The following is a 23,525-nucleotide window of genomic DNA, read 5'->3' as shown; positions in this document are numbered from 1 at the left end:
GGGGGCTGGGGGGAAGTGGGAAGTTCAGGGCCCTGGGCCCAGTTCAGCTCCTGGCCCAGTTCAGCGCCCTGAGCCCAGTTCAGGGCTCTGGGCCCAGTTCAGCTGCTGGCCCAGTTCAGGGCCCTGAGCCCAGTTCAGCTCCTGGCCCAGTTCAGCTCCTGGCCCAGTTCAGGGCCCTGAGCCCAGTTCATTGCCCTGGGTCCAGTTCAGGGCTCTGGGCCCAGTTCAGGGCTCTGGGCCCAGTTCAGCTGCTGGCCCAGTTCAGGGCCCTGAGCCCAGTTCAGCTCCTGGCCCAGTTCAGCTCCTGGCCCAGTTCAGGGCCCTGAGCCCAGTTCATTGCCCTGGGTCCAGTTCAGGGCTCTGGGCCCAGTTCAGGGCTCTGGGCCCAGTTCAGCTGCTGGCCCAGTTCAGGGCCCTGGGCCCAGTTCAGGGCCCTGAGCCCAGTTCAGCTCCTGGCCCAGTTCAGCTCCTGGCCCAGTTCAGGGCCCTGAGCCCAGTTCATTGCCCTGGGTCCGGTTCAGGGCTCTGGGCCCAGTTCAGCTGCTGGCCCAGTTCAGGGCCCTGGGCCCCGTTCATGGTCCTGGGTCCAGTTCAGGGTTCTGGGCCCAGTTCAGCTGCTGGCCCAGTTCAGGGCTCTGGGCCCAGTTCAGCTCCTGCCCCAGTTCAGGGCCCTGGGCCCAGTTCAGGGTTCTGGGCCCAGTTTAGCTCCTGGCCTAGTTCAGGGTCCTGGGTCCAGTTCAGGGCTCTGGGCCCAGTTCAGCTCCTGGCCCAGTTCAGGGCCCTGAGCCCAGTTCATTGCCCTGGGTCCGGTTCAGGGCTCTGGGCCCAGTTCAGCTGCTGGCCCAGTTCAGGGCCCTGGGCCCCGTTCATGGTCCTGGGTCCAGTTCAGGGTTCTGGGCCCAGTTCAGCTGCTGGCCCAGTTCAGGGCTCCTGGCCCAGTTCAGCTCCTGCCCCAGTTCAGGGCCCTGGGCCCAGTTCAGCTCCTGCCCCAGTTCAGCGCCCTGGGCCCAGTTCAGGGTTCTGGGCCCAGTTTAGCTCCTGGCCTAGTTCAGGGTCCTGGGTCCAGTTCAGGGCTCTGGGCCCAGTTCAGCTCCTGGCCCAGTTCAGCGCCCTGAGCCCAATTCATTGCCCTGGGTCCAGTTCAGGGCTCTGGGCCCAGTTCAGCTGCTGGCCCAGTTCAGGGCTCTGGGCCCAGTTCAGGGCCCTGGGCCCAGTTCAGGGCTCTGGGCCCAGTTCAGGGCTCTGGGCCCAGTTCAGCTCCTGGCCCAGTTCAGGGCCCTGAGCCCAGTTCATTGCCCTGGGTCCAGTTCAGGGCTCTGAGCCCAGTTCAGCTGCTGGCCCAGTTCAGGGCCCTGGGCCCAGTTCAGGGTTCTGGGCCCAGTTTAGCTCCTGGCCCAGTTCAGGGTTCTGGGCCCAGTTTAGCTCCTGGCCTAGTTCAGCATCCTGGGTCCAGTTCAGGGCTCTGGGCCCCGTTCATGGTCCTGGGTGCAGTTCAGGGTTCTGGGCCCAGTTCAGGGCTCTGGACCCAGTTCAGCTCCTGGCCCAGTTCAGGGCCCTGAGCCCAGTTCAGGGTTCTGGGCCCAGTTTAGATCCTGGGTCCAGTTCAGGGCTCCTGGCCTAGTTCAGGGTCCTGGGTCCAGTTCAGGGCCCTGGGCCCAGTTCAGCTCCTGGCCTAGTTCAGCTCCTGGCCCAGTTCAGGGCCCTGAGCCCAGTTCAGGGTTCTGGGCCCAGTTTAGCTCCCGGCCCAGTTCGGGGTTCTGGGCCCAGTTCAGCTCCTGGCCCAGTTCGGGGTTCTGGGCCCAGTTCAGGGTCCTTGGTCCAGTTCAGCTCCTGGCCCAGTTCAGCGCTCTCTCCCAGCTCGGGCGCCGTACTGGTTTGGGTCCGCCTCCCAGTTACGCGTACCCCTCGTTCACTCCGCTTCCGTATCGGCCAATCAGCGCACGCAGAGCGGGAACTCAGCAGCCAATGGCGGCGCGGGGGGCGGGACGGACGTTGCCGTGGGGACCGCGCTGTGGCGGGCGCCCCCGGGTCCTTCTGCCCGCCGGCAGCCACCCTCGGGATCACACCGTGTCCCCTCCCGGGGACACCCCTGTCCCCTCCCGGGGACACCCCTGTCCCCATGGGAGACCGCTGCGTCCCCCCCAGGACTCTCCTGTCTCTCCCAGAGATGTGCCCCCCTGCCCAGTACTGTAGGGGACACGTACCCAAGTGCCACCCCACCCCCCACCCCCTCCCCGAACAGGACACGGTGCCACCAGCGATGTCACCCTATGAGCTTTAATGGGCTGAAATGGTGCAAAAAAGGGGCAAAACTGTAAAATGAAATAAAATAAAGTGTTGGGTCACCGGGATGGGGAGAACCAGTAAGTGACTGGGCCAAACTGGGATGGTGCTGCCACCTGGGAGGTGACACGGGGTGACATGGGGGTCCCACCCGTGACAGACTGGGATAGCACACCTATGGGGTGATATGGGGGTCCCACCAGTGCCAGACTGGTCCAAACTGGGATGGAATCGCTACCTAAGAGGTGTCACAGGGTGATACGGGGTTCTACCAGTCCTGGACTGGTCCAAACTGGGATGTCACTTTTGGTTATGGGGCAACATGGGGGTCCCACCAGTGCCAAACTGGAATGCGACTGTCACCTCTGGGATGACGTGAGGGTCCCACCAGCCAAACTGGGATGGCACTGTCATCTACGGGTGACACACGGGGGTGCGAGCTCCCACCAGTGCCAAACTGGTCCCCATTCCTGGATACACCCTACTAACACCTACGTGAAAGGTGGGTGGGCACCTTGGCTAGGTTCCATGGAGAAGAAGATCACCCGGACACGACAGACTCATCGGAATTTCCTTGATGATCCATCAAGATTTGGGGGAGGAAATGCCAAATTTCCCCACGGAAAGGCCTGGATTGTCCATCACGGGGATGTTCCTGAACATCTGGAGATGTTCTCCACAGCTTCTCCGGTGGTGACAACTCACAGGCTGCCAACAAAGCTCCGGGGAATGCTGGCCGCGCTTTCCAGGTGGGTCTTCTCCGTTGGATGAAGGTTCAACGACAGCTTTCCAGCCGCTCATCCCGGTGCTCAGCGGTTCCTACGGAAGCAGAAGGAAGACCAAGGTCTTGAGTCGCACACGTGCCTCAGGAACGTTATCCCACCATTTCCCACATTCCACTCCCTCAAAGATGCTTTCCCACCCAAACCCACCAGTAGGTCACTGGTGGGACTGGCCTGAAGAGCTGGGGACTTTCCCTTCCCTAACTGGTTGACTTTGGAGAAGCCTCCACCAAAGCCACCAGGAGGTCACTGGTGGGACTAGCCTTGGAGCTTGGGACCTTCCATGACCGGTTGACTTTGGAAAAGCCTCCACCAAAGCCACCAGTAGGTCACTGGTGGGACTGGCCTTGGAGCTTGGGACCTTCCATGACCGGTTGACTTTGGAAAAGCCTCCACCAAAGCCACCAGTAGGTCACTGGTGGGACTGGCCTTGGAGCTTGGGACTTTCCATGACCAGTTGACTTTGGAAAAGCCTCCACCAAACCCACCAGGAGGTCACTGGTGGGACTGGCCTTGGAGCTTGGGACCTTCCATGACTGGTTGACTTTGGAAAAGCCTCCACCAAACCCACTAGGAGGTCACTGGTGGGACTGGCCTTGGAGCTTGGGACTTTCCATGACCGGTTGACTTTGGAAAAGCCTCCACCAAACCCACCAGGAGGTCACTGGTGGGACTGGCCTTGGAGCTTGGGACCTTCCATGACTGGTTGACTTTGGAAAAGCCTCCACCAAACCCACTAGGAGGTCACTGGTGGGACTGGCCTTGGAGCTGGGGACTTTCCATGACTGGTGGACTTTGGAAAAGCCTCCACCAAACCCACCAGGAGGTCACTGGTGGGACTGGCCTTGGAACTTGGGACTTTCCATGGCTGGTTGACTTTGGAAAAGCCTCCACCAAACCCACCAGTAGGTCACTGGTGGGACTGGAGCTTGGTCAACATGGTCTTGCCGCACATTGACATCCCCCCAAGGAGCCACTCAACCATCTACTCAAGGTAGAAGAAAAACCAACCACGTTCCTACTGCTACTTCCCAGTTAGCTCCTGATTAATTGATTAAGCGATTAATTAACCATCGGTGGGTTTTAATTACGGCTGCAGCTCACGCTGGGTGTCCACCTCCTCAAACACCACCCAGATCTTCCTCCCCATTTCGTTTCTTTACTGGTTATACTGGAGAGTTGGAGACTTGACCACGTTTTTTTTTCCAGCTCCTTTTCCAACCTCTTCCAGCTCTTTTATTGCTCCGGGGTAATTAACATCAGCAGGTTAATTGGTGAAATATTAACGAGCTCGGAGCAGTTGGCAACCGACGGGGAACCGGGCAGGTGGCTCTTATCTCCCCGGGATATTTGACCTCCGGGATCAACGGGGAACGTCGGATGGTGGCAATCATTAACCACCACCATCGCCCCGGTTTTCCCGGTTCAGCGCCGATGGATCCGGGTCCGTCCCCGAGCTGACGGTCGCTGGTTCCCGGCATTATCCTTGGAAATCCAACGGCCTCACCCTCTTCTCCCAACGCAAGTCCCGGAGGATGGTCACCAACCCAACCAGGAGAGGACCTGATCCAAACCCATTTCCCACCATCTCCAGGAGCTTTTCCCGATTTTCCACGTATTATTTTGCATGGAAATGCAAAAAAATAAAATTTCCTTATTCCACGTATTTCAGTGGAGGTTCCCAACTGTTTTTTTACTCCGTGAGATGCCGAGTAGTAAATCCACAAGTGTATGCTGAAGGATCAGAAAACACCAATATCCTGGAAATTAAAATATTCTTGGAAATTAAAATATTCTTGGAAATTAAAATATTCTTGGAAATTAAAATATTCTTGGAAATTAAAATATTCTTGGAAAACAAGTATTTTACTCCACGTATTTCAGCTGAGGTTCCCACCTGTTTTTTCACTCCGTGAGGTGCCGAGTGGTAAATCCACAACCGTACATTGGAGGATGGGAAAACATCGATATCCTGGGAAATAAATATTCTTGGGAAATAAAATATTCTTGGAAAATAAAATATTCTTGCAAAACAAGTATTTTACTCCACGTATTTCAGCTGAGGTTCCCACTTGGTTTTTTACTCCATGAGATGCCGAGTGGTAAATCCACAACTGTACATTGGAGGATGGGAAAACATCGATATCCTGGGAAATAAATATTCTTGGGAAATAAAAATTCTTGGAAATTAAAATATTGGAAAATAAAATATTCTTGCAAAACAAGTATTTTACTCCACGTATTTCAGCTGAGGTTCCCACCTGTTTTTTCACTCCGTGAGATGCCGAGTGGTAAATCCACAACCGCACATTGGAGGATGGGAAAACATCGATATCCTGGGAAATAAATATTCTTGGGAAATAAAAATTATTGGAAAATAAAATATTCTTGGGAAATAAAATATTCTACTCCACGTGTTTTAGCTGAGGTTCCCAACCATTTTTTTACTCCGCGAGATGCCAAGTAGTAAATCCACATTTATGTTGAAGGATCTGAGAACACTGATATCCTGGGAAATAAATATTCTTGGGAAATAAATATTCTCGGAAAACATGTATTTATTTTACTCCACGTGTTTCAGCTGAGGTTCCTACCCATTATTTTACTCCATGAGGTGCTGAGTAGAAAATCCACAACCGTATGTTGAAGGATCAGAAAATACTGATATCCTCGGGAAACGGATATTCTTGGGAAATATCCTCGGGAAAATTAATATTCTTGGGAAATATCCTCGGGAAATATCCTCGGGAAACAGATATTCTTGGGAAATATCCTCGGGAAAATTAATATTCTTGGGAAATATCCTCGGGAAAATAAAATATTCTTGGGAAATATCCTCGGGAACATAGAATATTCTTGGGAAATATCCTCAGGAAAATAAAATATTCTTGGGAAATATCCTTGGAAACCAAATATTCTTGGGAAATATCCTGGGAAAATTAATATTCTTGGGAAATATCCTTGAGAAATAGATATTCTTGGGAAATATCCTCGGAAACCAAATATTCTTGGGAAATATCCTGGGAAAATAAATATTCTTGGGAAATATCCTGGGAAACCAAATATTCTTGGGAAATATCCTCGGGAAAATTAATATTCTTGGGAAATATCCTTGAGAAATATCCTTGGGAAAATTAATATTCTTGGGAAATATCCTTGAGAAATATCCTTGGGAAAATTAATATCCTTGGGAAATATCCTTGGGAAAATTAATATTCTTGCGAAATATCCTTGGGAAATATCCTTGGGAAAATTAATATTCTTGGGAAATATCCTTGGGAAAATTAATATTCTTGGGAAATATTCTTGGGAAATATCCTTGGAAAACACCCTTTGGGCCTGTTTGATTGGCTAAACCTAACAATTTCCCAGCGGCTCTTCCCCGCCGCGGCGGGTGGGATGCAGGGCGCGCCCCCAGCCCCCAGGATCCGGGAATATCCGTGGCGGGACCCGGAATTCCCGGAGCCAGGCGAAGGCTGTCCAGATCCACGCTACCCTCCCCCCACCGGTGGGTGCCGTGTCGTGTCCCCCCCCCCCCCCCCCCAGGCGACCTTGGCATCTTTCCCCTAATTAATCGCAAACGAGTTTTGTGCCCCGGGTTGTTCAGCCTTAATTAGCGCTGATAAGGGGGCAGGGAACCATCCTCGTTATCGCCAAAGCATCGTTATCGCCAAAGCATCGTCACCCAGGGCGCAACGACCTTGAACCCGGTCTAAAGTCGTGTCCAACCCCTCCCCCTCCTGCCCTCGTCACCTTCGCTTAATTAATTACCCGGGGGGCTGAAGTTTTCACTTGAGCAATCTATTTTGCATATCTAATTGCTTTACACATCGCTCCCTTCTTCTCCTCTTCCTCCTCTCGCTCTTCCAACTCGTGTCCCCTGCCATGTCCCCTCCCCCGTGTCACCTTAGCCACAACCTGAGCAGGAGCTGAGTGACACCTGAGAAGGGACATTTGGGTCCCCCCAGTGCCAAACTGGGCCAAACTGGTCTCCTCCCCCCTGGCTGGGGTGGTGGGGGTGACTCACCGGCGTGCCCGGGTTTGGAGGGGGGTCGGCGTTGTCATCGTTGTCCCCATCGTCCCCGAGGATGGCGGCACCCAGGGCCTGCAGCTGCGTCACCAGGGAGCCCAGTGCCGCTGGGGAGACGTGGGGGGACACTGGGGACATGGAGGGACATGGTGGGGGCACAGAGGTCACTGGGGGGGGACATGGGGACACGGGGTGGGGGGACACAGAAACACCCGCAGGTGTCACATGGGCCAGACCTACCTCTGCCAGGGGGGTGCCCCATCCTGTCCTTGCAGGGGGTGGCCTGGGGGTGACACGAAGGGTGACACAGGGACACCAGCCACCCCTGACCCTGAGTCCCCTCCCAGACTGGTGTTTCCCCTTGTCACCCCCCCCCCCCCAGCCCCCTTGCCACCCCTTTCCTGTGCCACCTCCCCGCGTCTCCAGACGCCCCGTGTCCCCTGTGTCCCCCCACGTGCCCACCCTGGTCCCCAACCCACCTCACCTTGTCCTTTGTCACCCCGCTGTGTGTCACCTTCTCAGCCACCCCCAAGGCCACCGCTGCAGGGACAGGGACAAGCCACAATGGGGACGTGGTGGCCACTGCTCACCCACAGGCACAGTGTGGCACTTGGGTCCCCAGAGTGTCCCCTGCCACTTACCTGGTGTCCCCTTGTGTCCCACCAGCGATGTCCTCCCTACCAAAGGTGTCCCCAGCGTGTCCCCAGGGTGTCCCCGCTCGCCACTGCGCCGGACCCTGGCCACCGTCCCCGCAAGAAGATGGGTGCTGCCTGTCACCTTGGCCACCAGGCTGGGGACAGTGTCACTGTGTCACCCCCAGCCCCACGCGTGGGTCAGGGCCAGCAGGGTGGGGACAGTGCCACCATGTCACCCCTGGGGTCTCCCAAGAGCGGGTCCCCTGCCACCCCTGGGGTCCCAAAGTTACTCCCAGGGGCCCAATGTCCCCAAGCCACCCCGGGGGTCCTGATGTCACCCATGGGGTCCCCTTCCCACCCGCAGGGTCTCCTGGTGTCCCCCAGCACCCCCCAACGTGGACTCGGGCATGCGGACCCCTCCCCCACCACTCACCAGTCCCCCGCTGGGTCCTGCCGCCACCGTGCCTGGTCCAAGGCCACCGCTGGGGACATCAGTCCTGGGGACAGGGGACAGGGTGACACTGGGTTCACCAGCCCTGGGGACGGGGGGACGGGGGGGGTCCAGGGCCACCACTCTGTCCTCACGCCCGTCCTGTCACCATCCCCATCCCTGTGTCCACATCCCTCCTGTGTCCCTATGTCCCCCACCCTGTGTCCCCATGTCCCCCACCCTGTGTCCCCATACCCTGGAGGACGCGGAGCCGCTGTCCCAGCCGGCGCAGGCGGGTGCTGAGGGTGACCATGGTCCTGGTGGCAGCTGTCACCTCAGCCTCACGTGCCGTCACCACTCCGGCCAGCCTGGGGGACAGGGGGGACATGGGGACAGGACCAGCCGTGACATATGGGGCACTGGTGACCTCCCAGTGTCCCCATCCCACTATCCCCCCGATGCCCCTCAGTTCCTCCCAGTAACCCCCAGATGCCCTTCAGTGCCTTTCCAGTATCCCCAGTATCCCCTAGATGACCCCAGTTCCTTCCCAGTATCCCTCAGATGCCCCCCAGTTCCTTCCCAGTGCCTCCCAGTACTTCTTCAGCCCCTATCCCAACCCCTCCCAGTGCCCCCCCAGTTTCTTCCCTGTTCCCCCCATCCCTCTCAGTGCCCAATTCCCCACCCCAGTCCCTCTTGGTGCCCCTTCCAGGCCCACCCAGTTGGCCCCCAGTCCCCTCCAGTTCCTCCCAGTACCTGGCAGCTGCCTGGGCCAGTCCCCTCAGTGCCTCCTCAGCCGCCTCTGCCCGTCCCCGCTGTCGCACCACCTCCTGTGCCAGGCGCTGGGACAAGTGCCACTGCGTCCCTAACCTGCCCCCAAGCCCTCCCGTGTCCCCACCATGTCCCCACTCTGGGTCACCTCCCTGGCCAGGTACTGGGATACCGCCCAGCGGTCACCCGTGGCCCCAGTGTGGCCCCAGTGTGGCCCTTGGTGCCTCCAGCATGTCCTCCCACTTCCCAGGCATGTCCCCAGTAGGTCCCCATGTCCCCAGCACGTCCCACACAGGTCCTCAATGTGTCCCCGATGTCCCCCCACATCCAATATATGTCCCCAACACGCCTCTATATGATGTGCACACACCCCCCCCCGCCCAATTTGTCCCCTCAGCAGGTCCCCACGTCCCCACCAGGTCCCCCTTTACCACACACGTGTCCCCAGCCGGTCCCTTCATGTCCCCAGCCGGTCCCCATTTCCCCAGTGTGTCCCCAGCACGTCCCCTCATGTCCCCAGCAGCTCCCCATACACCCCCCGTGTCCCCAGAAGGTCCCCCCCTATGTCCCTCGTGTCCCTGCTGACCTCGACGTCCCGACGCTGCAGCTCGGCGGTGGCCGCCCTCTCACGTAAGCTCAGCTCCAGCCGTGTCACCCGCCGCGTCCCCGCTGCCACCGCTGTCCCCAGTGTCCCCACCTGAGGCATGCAGGCGTCCAGGATTGTCCCAGCAGGGACCCGGGCATCCAGAAGACACCCCCCCCCCCCCCCGCAAAGGGAAACAGGTGACCCCTGGAGACACCGAGGTGCCCCCCAACCTCCTGGATGGGACCCCTGCACCCCTCGGGAGGGACCCAGGCACCTGGGTGCCCCCCAACCCCCTCACATGGGACCCCTGCACCCACCAGGAGGGACCCAGGCACCTGGGTGCTCCCAGACCCCCCAGGGGACCCAGAAACCCCTCAGGAGGGACCCAGGCACCTGGGTGCCCCCCAGACTCCCCGAGGGACCCCTGCACCCCTCAGGGGGGACCCTGGCATCTGGGTGCCCCCCAGACCCCCCATGGGACCCAGGCACCCCTCGGGAGGGACCCCTGCACCCCTCAGGAGGGACCCTGGCATCTGGGTGCCCCCCAGACCCCCCATGGGACCCAGACACCCCTCGGGAGGGACCCCTGCACCCCTCGGGAGGGACCCAGGCACCTGGGTGCCCCCCAGACCCCCCAGGGGACCCAGACACCCACGAGGAGGGACCCCTGCACCCCTTGGGAGGGACCCAGGCACCTGGGTGCCCCCCAGACCCCCCAGGCACCCCTCAGGAGGGACCCCTGCACCCCTTGGGAAGGACCCAGGCACCTGGGTGCCCCCCTGATCCCCCAGTATGGTACCCAGGCCCCTTCCAGGGGGAACCCAGACACCGGACACCCCCAACCCCCCTAACACAGGACCTAAGCAGCCCCCCCGGGAGGGACGCAGCCACCTGGGCACCCACCTGCGCCCTCAGCACCCTCTGCACCTCTTCCTGCACCCGCAGCTGCACCAGGAGGCTGAAGACTTTCTCCCGCCAGCGCCCCAGAAGTCCCTGCAGCCGAGAGGGGGCCACTGCCAGGGGCACCCCGGGGGGGGGCAGCTGTGGGGTGAGAGGGGGAGGCGTGGGTGCTCCGGGGCACCCAGACCTGCCCCAAGACATCCTGACACCCCCCACCCCACACCAAGCACCCAGAGACATCCCAAAGCCACCCAAGCCCCTCCCCCCCGCCCCACCGTTGCACCTCAGGGTTCCCCACCTAGCACCCCCAAAGCCCCCTCCCTTTGGTACCCTATGGCACCCCAGGGGGGGCCAAACCCCGTCAGAGCACCCCATGCCCCCAAAATCCCTTCCAGGGGCACCCTAGGGCCCTCTAGACCCCCCTCAGAGCATCCTGGCCCCCCAAAATCCCTTCCAGGGGCACCCTAGGGCCCTCTAGACCCCCCTCAGAGCACCTCATGCCCCCAAAATCCCTTCCAGGGGCACCCTAGGGCCCTCTAGACCCCCCTCAGAGCACCCCGGCCCCCCAAAATCCCTTCCAGAGGCACCCTATAGCACCCCAGGGCCCTCTAGACCCCCCTCAGGGCACCCCGGCCCCCCAAAATCCCTTCTAGGGGCACCCTATAGCACCCCAGGGCCCTCTAGACCCCCCTCAGAGCACCCCAGCCCCCCAAAATCCCTTCCAGGGGCACCCTATAGCACCCCAGGGTCCTCTAGACCCCCCTCAGGGCACACCAGCCCCCCAAAATCCCTTCCAGGGGCACCCTATAGCACCCCAGGGTCCTCTAGACCCCCCTCAGGGCACCCAGACCTCCTCAGCACCCACCACCAGAGCACACCAGGCCCACCGCCCCCCCCGGCCACATCCCTGGGTAGCCCCGCTGTCCCCCAGAACCCCCCCAGGGGCATGTCACAGCACCCTAGGGCTCCCCCAGCACCCCAAAAGGGCCCCCCAGAGGTACCCCATGCCCCCCTAGCACCCTAAAGTCCCCCCCAGGAGCACCCTATATCTCCCCTGCCCCCCAAAAGCCCCCCCCCTCCCCCCGAAGGGTACCCTGCGGCCCCCCCAGCCTCACCTCGCGGCCCAGCTCATGCTCCTGCAGGGTCAGGATGTGGCCAAGGGCGCTGAGCCGGGCCTGGAGCAGCACCTGGGCCTGGCACGGGTCAGGGAACGGGGACAGCATGGGGACACCATGGGGACAGTGGGGACAGGGGCTGTGGGGACATCGTGGGGACAGCAGGAGGACAGGGGCTGTGGGGACAGCAGGAGAACAGGGTGGCAATTTGGGGAGAGGGGGACACCATGGGGACACCAGAGATGTGGGAACATCCTGGGGATACCCCGCGGGGACAGGGGACACCCGGGGGACCCCGCGGGGACAGGGGACACCCGGGGGACCCCGCGGGGACAGGGGACACCCGGGGGACCCCGCGGGGACAGGGGACACCCGGGGGACCCCGCGGGGACAGGGGACACCCGGGGGACCCCGCGGGGACAGGGGACACCCGGGGGACCCCGCGGGGACAGGGGACACCCGGGGGACCCCGCGGGGACAGGGGACACCCGGGGGACCCCGCGGGGACAGGGGACACCCGGGGGACCCCGCGGGGACAGGGCGCAGGGTCCCCACACCCCTCCCACCCTGGGGACGTCACCACCATGTCCCCAAGGGGACAGGTCATGGTCCCCAGGGGACCCAGGCATCTGAGCTCACCTCCTCCAGGGACTGCCCATCAGGCTCCGCCCCCCGGGGCTGGCCACGCCCCCTCTCAGCAGCAAGCTCTGCCTCCAGAGCCTGGACACGCCTCCTTTCAGCCTCAAGCTCCACCTCCAGGGTTTGGCCATGCCCTCTTTCAGCATCAAGCTCCGCCTCCAGGTTGTGACCATGCCTCCTCTCAACCTCAAGCTCCGCCTCTAGGGCTTGGCCACGCCCCCGCTCAACCTCAAGCTCTGCCTCCAGGGTTTGGCCATGCCCTCTCTCAGCCTCAAGCTCCGCCTCCAGGGTTTGGCCACGCCCTCTCTCAGCCTCAAGCTCCGCCTCCAGGGTTTGGCCACGCCCTCTCTCAGCCTCAAGCTCTGCCTCCAGGGTTTGGCCACGCCCTCTCTCAGCCTCAAGCTCCGCCTCCAGGGTTTGGCTCCGCCTCCTTTCAGCATCAAGCTCTGCCTCCAGGGCTTGGTCACGCCCCCTCTCAGCCGCAAGCTCCACCTCCAGGGACCTGCCAAAGGGGACCTAGGTGTCCAGGCTCTGGGGGTTACTGGGAGCACTGGGAAGGGAGACTGGGAGCGCTAGTGGTGGATTACTGGGAGCGCTAGTGGGGGATTATTGGGAACACTGGGGGGTTACTGGGAGCACTGGGAGGGTTACTGGGGGATTACTGGCAACACTGCGAGGTTACTAGGGTGACTACTGGCAGCACTGAGGGGTACTGGGACATTACTGGGAGCACTGGGGGGGTTACTGCGAATGCTGGAGGGGGAAACTGAGAGATTACAGGGAGCACTGGGTGTTACTGGGAGGGTTACCAGGAACACTGAGGGGGTTACTGGGCAGCTACTGGGAACGTGAAAGCACAATTAAGAGCAATTAGTGAGTATGTGGAGAGGGGTTACTGGCAGGGTTACAAGCAGCACTGGGGGAGGTAACTGGGAGCACTGGGGGGTTACTGGGAATATTACAGGGAGCATTGGGAGGGGTAACTGGGAGCACTGGGGACCCTTACCTGATGCTGGGGCCGGGGGGACAAAGCACGAAGTGCGACGGGGGGACAAGGCCCCGCAGACCTGGGGGGAAAAGGGGGGGACCCAGGTGTCAGGGGGGGCAGGGGGCGGGGCTGGGGGGCAGGGGGGGGGGCTGGGGGGGCAGGGTTGAGGGGGGGCTGGGGGGGCTCACCAGTGCCCGGCGGCTCCCGGTGACTCTCGGCCATTGGTGGCACCTTGAGAGGGGGACAACTCCCAGTCAGCTCCAGTACTTCCCAGTAACCCCCCCCCCTACAGCCCCAGTAACTCCCAGTATGCCCCTATCCCCAGTTCCAGGACCTCCCAGTAACTCCCAGTAAGGGCCTGCTCACCACTACTCACATTCCCAGTACACCACCACCCCGGCCCATAGCCTCAATGACTCCAAGCTCCAACCTGGTTCCAGTAACTCCTCAGTAACTCCCAGTTCAACCTGCTGTGGAACCAGTGACTCCCAGTTGCAGCCCCTGCAACACTCCTACTAACCCTTAGTGGCTCCCAGTTTACTCCCCCCCAGCCCCAGTGACTCCCAGTACCCCCCCTGCCCTGGGTCCCAGTATCTGCCATTTCCCCCACCATGATCCCAGTGGCTCCCAGCAGCCCAGCGACTCCCAGTAACTGCTCCCTCATATTCCCAGTGACTCCCAGTATCCCCCAGTGGGTCCCCATTTCCCCCAACATGGCCCCAGGAGCTCCCAGTAGCCCAGTGACCCCCAGTAACTGCTCCCTCATATTCCCAGTGACTCCCGGTTCCCACACACACACTCCCAGTGGTTCCCAATATCTCCCAGTGGGTCCCCATTTCCCCCACCGTGGTCCCAGGAGCTCCCAGTAGCCCAGCAACTCCCAGTAACTGCTCCCTCGTGTTCCCAGTGACTCCCAGTTCCCACACACACATTCCCAGTGGCTCCCAGTAACTCCCAGTATCCCCCAGTGGCTCCCCATTCTACCACCTCATAATCCCAGTACACCTAGTGACTCCCAGTAACCGCCCCAACATATTCCCAGTGGCTCCCACTTCCCCAAACCACACTCCCAGTAATTCCCAGTAGCTCCCAGTGGCTCCCCAGTCCCCCCTCGCGATCCCAGTATGCCCAGTGACTCCCACTAACCTTTCCCTCATATTCCCAGTGACTCCCAGCTCCTGCTGCCAGTGGCTCCCTATTTCCCCCTCCCCATGGTCTCAGGGGCTCCCAGTAACTCCCAGCTGCTCCCAGTACCCCCACAGGCCCCGTCTCCCCTCACAGCCGCGCGGTGCATGCCGGGAACGCGCCGCCACGGCCGCTCTCCCGCTCTGCTTGCGCAGCCAATCAACGCACGCAGCCCGGCGAAAAACCCGCCCCCTCACCCACCGGAAGGAAAGCAGCAGCCAATCAGAGGCAGCACCGAGGAGATCCTGCCTCTCCCCTGGCCAATGAAAAGCTGCGCCTGGGCGTGGAGGGCGGGGCCGAGAGCGCGGCGGGTTGTCCCACCCCTTCGTGCAGGCTCCGCCAATCAGAACGCGAGGGGTGGGGCCTGGGGTGAAGCTGTGCCCTGGGGGGTAAATGGGCGCCCTGAGGGGGCAAATCTGGGCCTGGGGGGTGGTAAATAAGGGTCGTGGGGGGGGGGGATCGGGGCCTGAGGAGGTAAATCTGCGCCCTGGAGGGTAAATCTGGGCCCTGGGGCGGTAAGTGGGGTCGTGAGGTGATAAATGGGAGCCCTGAGGGGGCAAACCTGGGCCCTGAGGGGGCAAACCTGGGCCCTGAGGGGGTAAACCTGGGCCCTGAGGGGGCAAATCTGGGCCCTGAGGGGATAAAAGGAGCCCTGAGGGGTAAACATGGGCCTAGAGGGGTAAATCTAGTCTGCAAGGGGGTAAATCTGTGCCCTGGAGAGTAAATCTGGGCCCTGAGGGGGCAAATCTGGACCCTGGAGCGGGAGAAAGGAGCCCTGAGGGGTAAATCCAGGCTCCAGAAATGTAAATCTGGTCCCTGAGGGGGCAAATCTGGGCCCTGCAAGGGGTAAAAGAAGCCTTGGGGGGTTAAATCTGGGCTCCAAGGGGGTAAATCTGGGCCCTGAGTGAATAAAAGGTGTAAATCTGGGCCTTGAGGGGATAAATGGGGTAAATCTGGCCCCCGAGGGGGTAAATCTGGGCTCCAAGGGGGTAAATCTGGGCCCTGAGTGAATAAAAGGTGTAAATCTGGGCCTTGAGGGGATAAATGGGGTAAATCTGGCCCCTGAGGGGGTAAATCTGGCCCCTGAGGGGGTAAATCTGGGCCCCGAGGGCATAAATCTGGGCTCTGGGAGGTCGGCGGGGGTCCGGGGGGTGGCAGGAGCGGGTGCCCAGGTCCCTCCCATCGCCCTGGGCCGCCTGGGTCCCTTGTGGGTGTGGGAGTGGCGGTGACGTCGGTGCCAACGTCCCCAAAGGGCACAGGGAGGTAGGTGCTGTAAAGGGGGGGGGGGTGTGTGTGTCCTGCACCCCGGTACCTGGATCCTCCTTGTGGGGGGAACCCCAGGGTGGGTATGGGGGTGGGGTGGGGGTGGGGGAGCCTGTGTGGCTGTGGAAGGGGAAGTGGAGGGTTTCCTGCGTGGGGACTTTGGGCCCCTTGGGGACACAATGGCGGCCACACCCGGATGCCTGTGTCCCTCCTAGTGGTGACAGTGGCCCTGTCCGGATGCCTGTGTCCCCCTTTTTTGGGGGGGTGTCCCCCCTAAGGACACCTGGGTCCCCGCAGAGGGCCCCTCCCCCCCCTCCCTCCGGGTGCCTGCATCCTTCCTATGGGTTCGGGGAGGGTGTCCCATCCCTGGGTGCCCGTGTCCCCACCCGGCCACCTCGGTCACCCGCAGGATGTCCTCTCCACCGCTGTCCGTGGCGGTGGCCTCAGCCACCGAGGCCTCGGGGCGAGCGCTACAGGCGCTGACGAGGCTGGCGGAGGCGTTGGGGACACCGGAGACGGTGCCGGCGGTGCTGGAGGAGGTGAAGATGGTGCTGGCGGAGGTGGAAACGGCGCTGGTGAGGCTGAACGCGGCGCTGGTGGCGGCGCTGGAGGTGGCAGCGGTGACAGAGATGCCACCAGGGCTGAATGTTGAAGGGCTTTACCGGGCACTGGGGGCGGCCGCCGATGCCAACGCTTCTGAACTGGAACGGGAGCTGAGCCAGAACCGCCGGCGCCGCAGAGGTCTGTGGGTGACCCGGAGCGTTGCCTTCGTCCTGATGCTTGTCTGTGCCCCGCTGCGTGAGTACGGACCAGTATAACCCAGAACGGACCAGTTCAGACCAGTAGGGAGCCCTACAAATCCACTTGGACCAGTAACGCTGGTAGAGAACCCTACAGACCAGTAGGGAGCTCTACAGACCAGTAGAGACTTTCTCTTGCCTTACACCAGTATAGGCTATAACAGACCAGTTCAGACCAGTAGGGAGCCCTACAGACCAGTAGGGAGCCCTACAGACCAGTAGAGACTTTCTCTTGCCCTACACCAGTATAGGCTATAACAGACCAGTTCAGACCAGTAGGGAGCCCTACAGACCAGTAGGGAGCCCTACAGACCAGTAGAGACTTTCTCTTGCCCTACACCAGTATAGGCTATAACAGACCAGTTCAGACCAGTAGGGAGCTCTACAGACCGGTAGGGAGCTCTATAGACCAGTAGAGACTTTCTCTTGCCCTACACCAGTATAGGCTATAACAGACCAGTTCAGACCAGTAGGGAGCCCTACAGACCAGTAGGGAGCTCTACAGACCAGTAGAGACTTTCTCTTGCCCTACACCAGTATAGGCTATAACAGACCAGTTCAGACCAGTAGGGAGCCCTACAGACCAGTCGGGAGCTCTACAGACCAGTAGAGACTTTCTCTTGCCCTACACCAGTATAAGCTATAACAGACCAGTTCAGACCAGTCGGGAGCTCTACAGACCAGTAGAGACTTTCTCTTGCCCTGACCAGTATAAGCTATAACAGACCAGTTCAGACCAGTAGGGAGCCGCACAAATCTGCTTGGACCAGTAACGCTGGTAGAGGATGCTACAGACCAGTATGGACCAGCAGGAAGCTCTACAGGCCGGTACAGACTTTGCTCTGCCCTGACCAGTATGGACCAGTTTAGGCCAGCAGGGATCAGAAGGAACCACTGTAGACCAGTAGAGACCAGTATGGACCAGCAGGAAGCTCTATGGTCCAGTAGAGACTTTCTCTTGCCTTGACCAGTATAGGCCAGAACAGACCAGTTCAGACCAGTAGGGAGCCCTACATATCCATTTGGATCAGTAATGCCAGTAGAAACCTCTGCAGCCCAGTAGGAACCAGTACAGACCAGTAAGGACCAGTAGGAAGCCCTACAGATCTCTTTGGATCAGTAATACCAGTAGAGAAACTTACAGACCAGTAAGAACCAGTAAGAAACTCTACAGACCAGTAGAAACTTTCCCCTGCTCTAACCACGATGGACCAGTATGGAACTCTATCAGCCAGCAAGCAGCTCTACAGACCAGTTCACACCAGTATATACCAGTAGGAACACTTGTAGACCAGTAAGGACCAGTAAAGACCAGTAGAATGCCATACAGATCAGTGTAGACCAGTATAGAGTTTCCCCTGCCCCAACCAGTATGGGCAGGGGAACACTGGGACAGGACTGGGGACACTGGGAGGGGACTGGGGACACCGGAAAGGGCCAGGGGGACACTGGGAGGGGATGGGGGGACACTGGGAAGGGACTGGGGACACTGGGAGTGGACTGGCGACACCAGAAAGGGGCAGGTGGACACTGGGAGGGGACTGGGAACACTGGGAAGGAACTGGGGGACACTGGGAAAGGATGGGGACACTGGGAGGGAGCTGGGGACACCAGAAAGGGATGGGGACACTGGGAGGGGACTGGGGGACACTGGGAGGGGACTGGTGGCACTGGGAGGGAGCTGGTGACACTGGGAGGGAGCTGGTGACACTGGGAGGGGACTGGTGACACTGGGAGGGAACTGGTGGCACTGGGAGGGAGCTGAGGACACTGGGAGGGAGCTGGTGACACTGGGAGGGAACTGGTGACACTGGGAGGGGGCTGGGGACACTGGGAGGGAACTGGTGGCACTGGGAGGGAGCTGGTGGCACTGGGAGGGAGCTGGTGGCACTGGGAGGGAACTGGTGGCACTGGGAGGGAGCTGGTGGCACTGGGAGGGAACTGGTGGCACTGGGAGGGGACTGGGGGACACTGGGAGGGAACTGGTGACACTGGGAGGGAGCTGGTGACACTGGGAGGGGGCTGGGGACACTGGGAGGGAGCTGGTAACACTGGGAGGGGACTGGGGACACCAGAAAGGGATGGTGACACTGGGAGGGGACTGGTGGCACTGGGAGGGGACTGGGGACACTGGGAGGGAACTGGTGGCACTGGGAGGGAGCTGAGGACACTGGGAGGGAGCTGGTGACACTGGGAGGGAGCTGGTGGCACTGGGAGGGAGCTGAGGACACTGGGAGGGAACTGGTGACACTGGGAGGGAGCTGGTGGCACTGGGAAGGGACTGGGGGACACTGGGAGGGGACTGGGGGACACTGGGAGGGAGCTGGTGACACTGGGAGGGAACTGGTGACACTGGGAGGGGGCTGGGGACACTGGGAGGGAACTGGTGGCACTGGGAGGGAGCTGGTGGCACTGGGAGGGAGCTGGTGGCACTGGGAGGGAACTGGTGGCACTGGGAGGGAGCTGGTGGCACTGGGAGGGAACTGGTGGCACTGGGAGGGGACTGGGGGACACTGGGAGGGAACTGGTGACACTGGGAGGGAGCTGGTGACACTGGGAGGGGGCTGGGGACACTGGGAGGGAGCTGGTAACACTGGGAGGGGACTGGGGACACCAGAAAGGGATGGTGACACTGGGAGGGGACTGGTGGCACTGGGAGGGGACTGGGGACACTGGGAGGGAACTGGTGGCACTGGGAGGGAGCTGAGGACACTGGGAGGGAGCTGGTGACACTGGGAGGGAGCTGGTGGCACTGGGAGGGAGCTGAGGACACTGGGAGGGAACTGGTGACACTGGGAGGGAGCTGGTGGCACTGGGAAGGGACTGGGGGACACTGGGAGGGGACTGGGGGACACTGGGAGGGAGCTGGTGACACTGGGAGGGAACTGGTGGCACTGGGAGGGAGCTGGTGACACTGGGAGGGGGCTGGGGACACTGGGAGGGAACTGGGGACACTGGGAGGGGACTGGGGACACCAGAAAGGGATGGTGACACTGGGAGGGAGCTGGTGACACTGGGAGGGAGCTGGTGGCACTGGGAGGGAACTGGTGGCACTGGGAGGGGAGGAGCCCCCCGGGTGCCGCCCCCATCCTCCCGCTGTCCCCGCAGTGTCCCTGGACGTGGTGCGGGAGGCGCTGGGGGTGACCCAGGAGTGTCACCTGGTCCCCTGCCTGGCCACCGTCACCCTGGTCTGCCAGGTGGCCCTGTGGGGCGCGGGGACATCCCAGCGTCACCTGGCCACCGCCGCCAGCCACCAGCGCCACCAGGCCACCCGCTACCGCCGCCTGGCCTGGGACACCGCCGCTGTCACCGCTGCCACCGGCCGGGCCACCCAGGCCATCGCCGCGGCCCGCGTCACCTTGGGGACGTCGGAGGAGGTGGCCGCCCACCTGAGGAACCTGGTGGACTCCGTCACCGAAGACCTGGAGATGGCCCGAGGTTTCCCCGCCAGCGCCCGCGCCCTGGGGGACATCGTGGTGGCCTTGGGGACAGCCATGGAGGACAAGGAGGGGACGCAGAGGTTGGCCCGGGTGCTGGAGGCTCTGCCAGGGGACAAGTAGGGACGGGGACACCGCGAGGGTCCTGCTGGGGACATCCCGATATTCCTTCTCCATCCTGGGGCCACCGGGATGTCCCCTGTCCCATCTGGGGACACCAGGACGTCCCCTGTCCCATCTGGGGACACCAGGAGGTCCCTCATTGTTGGGGCCACCAGGATGTCCCCTGTCCCATCTGGGGCCACCAGGACATCCCCTGTCCCATCTGGGGACACCGGGACGTCCCCTGTCCCATCTGGGGACACCAGGAGGTCCCTCCTTGTTCTGGGGCCACCAGGATGTCCCCTGTCCCATCTGGGGACACCAGAAGATCCCCTGTCCCATCTGGGGCCACCGGGATGTCCCCTGTCCCATCTGGGGCCACCAGAAGATCCCCTGTCCCATCTGGGGCCACCGGGATGTCCCCTGTCCCGTCTGGGGACACCAGGACATCCCCTGTCCCATCTGGGGACACCGGGACGTCCCCTGTCCCATCTGGGGACACCAGGAGGTCCCTCCTTGTTCTGGGGCCACCAGGATGTCCCCTGTCCCATCTGGGGCCACCAGAAGATCCCCTGTCCCATCTGGGGCCACCGGGACGTCCCCTGTCCCACCTGGGGACACCAGAAGATCCCCTGTCCCATCTGGGGCCACCAGGAGGTCCCTCCTTGTTCTGGGGCCACCAGGATGTCCCCTGTCCCATCTGGGGACACCGGGATGTCCCCTGTTCCATCTGGGGCCACCAGGAGGTCCCTCCTTGTTCTGGGGCCACCAGGATGTCCCCTGTCCCATCTGGGGCCACCAGGAGGTTCCTCCTTGTCCTGGGGCCACCGGGATGTCCCCTGTCCCATCTGGGGACACCAGAAGATCCCCTGTCCCATCTGGGGCCACCGGGACGTCCCCTGTCCCACCTGGGGACACCAGAAGATCCCCTGTCCCATCTGAGGCCACCAGGAGGTTCCTCCTTGTCTGGGGCCACCAGAAGATCCCCTGTCCCATCTGGGGCCACCGGGACGTCCCTCATTGTTGGGGCCACCAGGATGTCCCCTGTCCCATCTGGGGCCACCAGAAGATCCCCTGTCCCATCTGGGGCCACCGGGATGTCCCCTGTCCCATCTGGGGACACCAGGACGTCCCCTGTCCCATCTGGGGACACCAGGAGGTCCCTCCTTGTTCTGGGGCCACCAGAAGATCCCCTGTCCCATCTGGGGCCACCGGGACGTCCCCTGTCCCATCCGGGGCCACCTGGAAGTTCCTCCTTGTTCTGGGGCCACCAGGACGTCCCCTGTCCCATCTGGGGACACCAGAAGATCCCCTGTCCCATCTGGGGCCACCAGGAGGTCCCTCCTTGTTCTGGGGCCACCAGGACGTCCCCTGTCCCATCTGGGGCCACCAGGACGTCCCCTGTCCCATCTGAGGACACCCAGATGTCCCCTGTCCCACCTGGGGACACCCAGAGTGTCCCCTTCACCTTGGGGCCACCAGGATGTCCCTTCTCATCCCTTCACCTGGGGACATTGAGGATGTCCCCTTCGTGGTCCCAGGACACCAGGGGCAGGTTGGTGACACTGTCCCCTGTCCCCACAATAAACCTGAGGAACATGCCGAGCCCCTGACCTGTCATTGGGGTTGGGGACAACGTGGGGACATGGGGACACCCCTGTCCAGAGGACATGGGGGGGTGGGGGGGGAGGATGTCCCCAAGGGTGCCCAGCTGGATGTCCCCAAGCCATGGGGGACATGGTGAGGACACATGAGGGCCATGTTGGGCACAGCACTGGGGACACATCATGGGGACCATGTTGGGGACACGCTGGGGACAAGCCATTGTCACACTGGGGACATCTCTGAGGCCAGAACTGGGGACACTCCAGGGACATCAGCAGGGCCAGCGTTGGGGACATCTTGGGGACATGGGAGGGATGTTGAAGGTTGCAGGTGGCCCTGCGGGAGCTCCTCTGGAGACACTGGGGACACCGGGGGACATCGGGGCTGTGGGGACATCGGGAGACACTGGGACCTTGTTGGGGACATCGGGGGACACCGAGGACCATGGGTGGCCGTGCTGGAGCCCTGTGGGGACATTGTGGGGGGACATCAGGGATGATGGGGGACATAAGGGGACACCAGGGGCTGTGGGACCCTGTTGGGGACATTAGGGGACACCGGGGGACACAGGGGGCTCTGGGACCCTGTTGGGGACATCAGGGGACATTGGGGGTCACCGAGGTCCATGCGTGGCCATGCTGGAGCCCTGTGGGGACATTGTGGGGGGACATTAGGGGACACCAGGGGTTGTGGGACCCTGTTGGGGACATTAGGGGACACCGGGGGACACAGGGGGCTCTGAGACCCTGTTGGGGACATCAGGGGACATTGGGGGTCACCGAGATCCATGGGTGGCCGTGCTGGAGCCCTGTGGGGACATTGTGGGGGGACACCAGGGATGATGGGGGACATTAGGGGACACCAGGGGTTGTGGGACCCTGTTGGGGACATTAGGGGACACTGGGGGACACGGGGGGCTCTGGGACCCTGTTGGGGACATCAGGGGACATCGGGGGACACTGAGGTCCATGGGTGGCCGTGCTGGAGCCCTGTGGGGACATTGTGGGGGGACATCAGGGATGATGGGGGACATTAGGGGACACCAGGGGTTGTGGGACCCTCTTGGGGACATCGAGGGGACGTTGAGGGGACACTGGGGGACACGGGGGGCTGTGGGACCCCGTTGGGGACATCAGGGGACATCGGGGGACACTGAGGTCCATGGGTGGCCGTGCTGGAGCCCTGTGGGGACATTGTGGGGGGACACCAGGGATGATGGGGGACATTAGGGGACACCAGGGGTTGTGGGACCCTGTTGGGGACATTAGGGGACACTGGGGGACACGGGGGGCTCTGGGACCCTGTTGGGGACATCAGGGGACATCGGGGGACACTGAGGTCCATGGGTGGCCGTGCTGGAGCCCTGTGGGGACATTGTGGGGGGACATTAGGGGACACCAGGGGTTGTGGGACCCTGTTGGGGACATTAGGGGACACCGGGGGACACAGGGGGCTCTGGGACCCTGTTGGGGACATCAGGGGACATTGGGGGTCACCGAGATCCATGGGTGGCCGTGCTGGAGCCCTGTGGGGACATTGTGGGGGGACACCAGGGATGATGGGGGACATTAGGGGACACCAGGGGTTGTGGGACCCTGTTGGGGACATTAGGGGACACTGGGGGACACGGGGGGCTCTGGGACCCTGTTGGGGACATCAGGGGACATCGGGGGACACTGAGGTCCATGGGTGGCCGTGCTGGAGCCCTGTGGGGACATTGTGGGGGGACATCAGGGATGATGGGGGACATTAGGGGACACCAGGGGTTGTGGGACCCTCTTGGGGACATCGAGGGGACGTTGAGGGGACACTGGGGGACACGGGGGGCTGTGGGACCCCGTTGGGGACATCAGGGGACATCGGGGGACACTGAGGTCCATGGGTGGCCGTGCTGGAGCCCTGTGGGGACATTGTGGGGGGACATCAGGGATGATGGGGGACATTAGGGGACACCAGGGGTTGTAGGACCCTGTTGGG

General features: G+C 61.6%; 2 protein-coding genes across 29 annotated transcripts; one reads left to right on the top strand and one right to left on the bottom strand.

The window, feature by feature from the left end:
- Nucleotides 1-2,843: 2,843 nt before the first annotated feature.
- CCHCR1 (coiled-coil alpha-helical rod protein 1) lies at nt 2,844-14,672 on the bottom strand. Of its 17 annotated transcripts, none has more exons than XM_080411375.1 (16): nt 14,303-14,505; nt 13,345-13,387; nt 13,175-13,235; nt 12,169-12,670; nt 11,530-11,607; nt 10,418-10,555; nt 9,515-9,625; nt 8,914-8,999; nt 8,416-8,528; nt 8,164-8,227; nt 7,737-7,885; nt 7,580-7,635; nt 7,336-7,378; nt 7,093-7,223; nt 4,963-5,401; nt 2,844-3,102 (listed from the first exon to the last, which is right to left on the bottom strand). In XM_080411375.1, exons 2-16 carry the CDS (start codon nt 13,376-13,378, stop codon nt 3,059-3,061), a joined length of 2,049 nt encoding a protein of 682 aa, XP_080267501.1. In that variant the 5' UTR covers nt 13,379-13,387; nt 14,303-14,505; the 3' UTR covers nt 2,844-3,058. The 17 variants fall into 17 exon arrangements, 14 of the variants coding, with proteins under 14 accessions (XP_080267501.1, XP_080267504.1, XP_080267505.1 ...); XM_080411378.1 differs by having other exon boundaries at nt 4,963-5,037; nt 14,303-14,501; XM_080411373.1 differs by lacking the exon at nt 14,303-14,505 and adding an exon at nt 14,543-14,672 and having other exon boundaries at nt 2,967-4,825.
- Nucleotides 14,673-15,491: 819 nt separating this feature from the next.
- Nucleotides 15,492-21,658, top strand: LOC308057248 (uncharacterized protein). Of its 12 annotated transcripts, XM_080411388.1 has the most exons (7): nt 15,492-15,604; nt 16,014-16,406; nt 19,513-20,065; nt 20,601-20,659; nt 20,690-20,748; nt 21,103-21,220; nt 21,251-21,548. In XM_080411388.1, the coding sequence occupies exons 2-7, from the start codon at nt 16,015-16,017 to the stop codon at nt 21,459-21,461; spliced, it is 1,392 nt and encodes a 463-aa protein (XP_080267514.1). In that variant the 5' UTR covers nt 15,492-15,604; nt 16,014; the 3' UTR covers nt 21,462-21,548. The 12 variants fall into 12 exon arrangements, with proteins under 12 accessions (XP_080267514.1, XP_080267513.1, XP_080267511.1 ...); XM_080411387.1 differs by lacking the exon at nt 21,103-21,220 and having other exon boundaries at nt 15,495-15,604; nt 19,513-20,035; nt 20,571-20,659; nt 20,690-20,777; nt 21,251-21,658; XM_080411385.1 differs by lacking the exon at nt 21,103-21,220 and having other exon boundaries at nt 15,495-15,604; nt 20,690-20,837; nt 21,251-21,658.
- Nucleotides 21,659-23,525: the final 1,867 nt, after the last annotated feature.

The sequence above is a fragment of the Falco punctatus genome (assembly GCF_963210335.1).
Source record: "Falco punctatus genome assembly, contig: scaffold_273, whole genome shotgun sequence".
NCBI classification, from domain to species: Eukaryota; Metazoa; Chordata; class Aves; order Falconiformes; family Falconidae; genus Falco; species Falco punctatus.
This window is presented reverse-complemented; position numbering and strand designations above follow the sequence as displayed.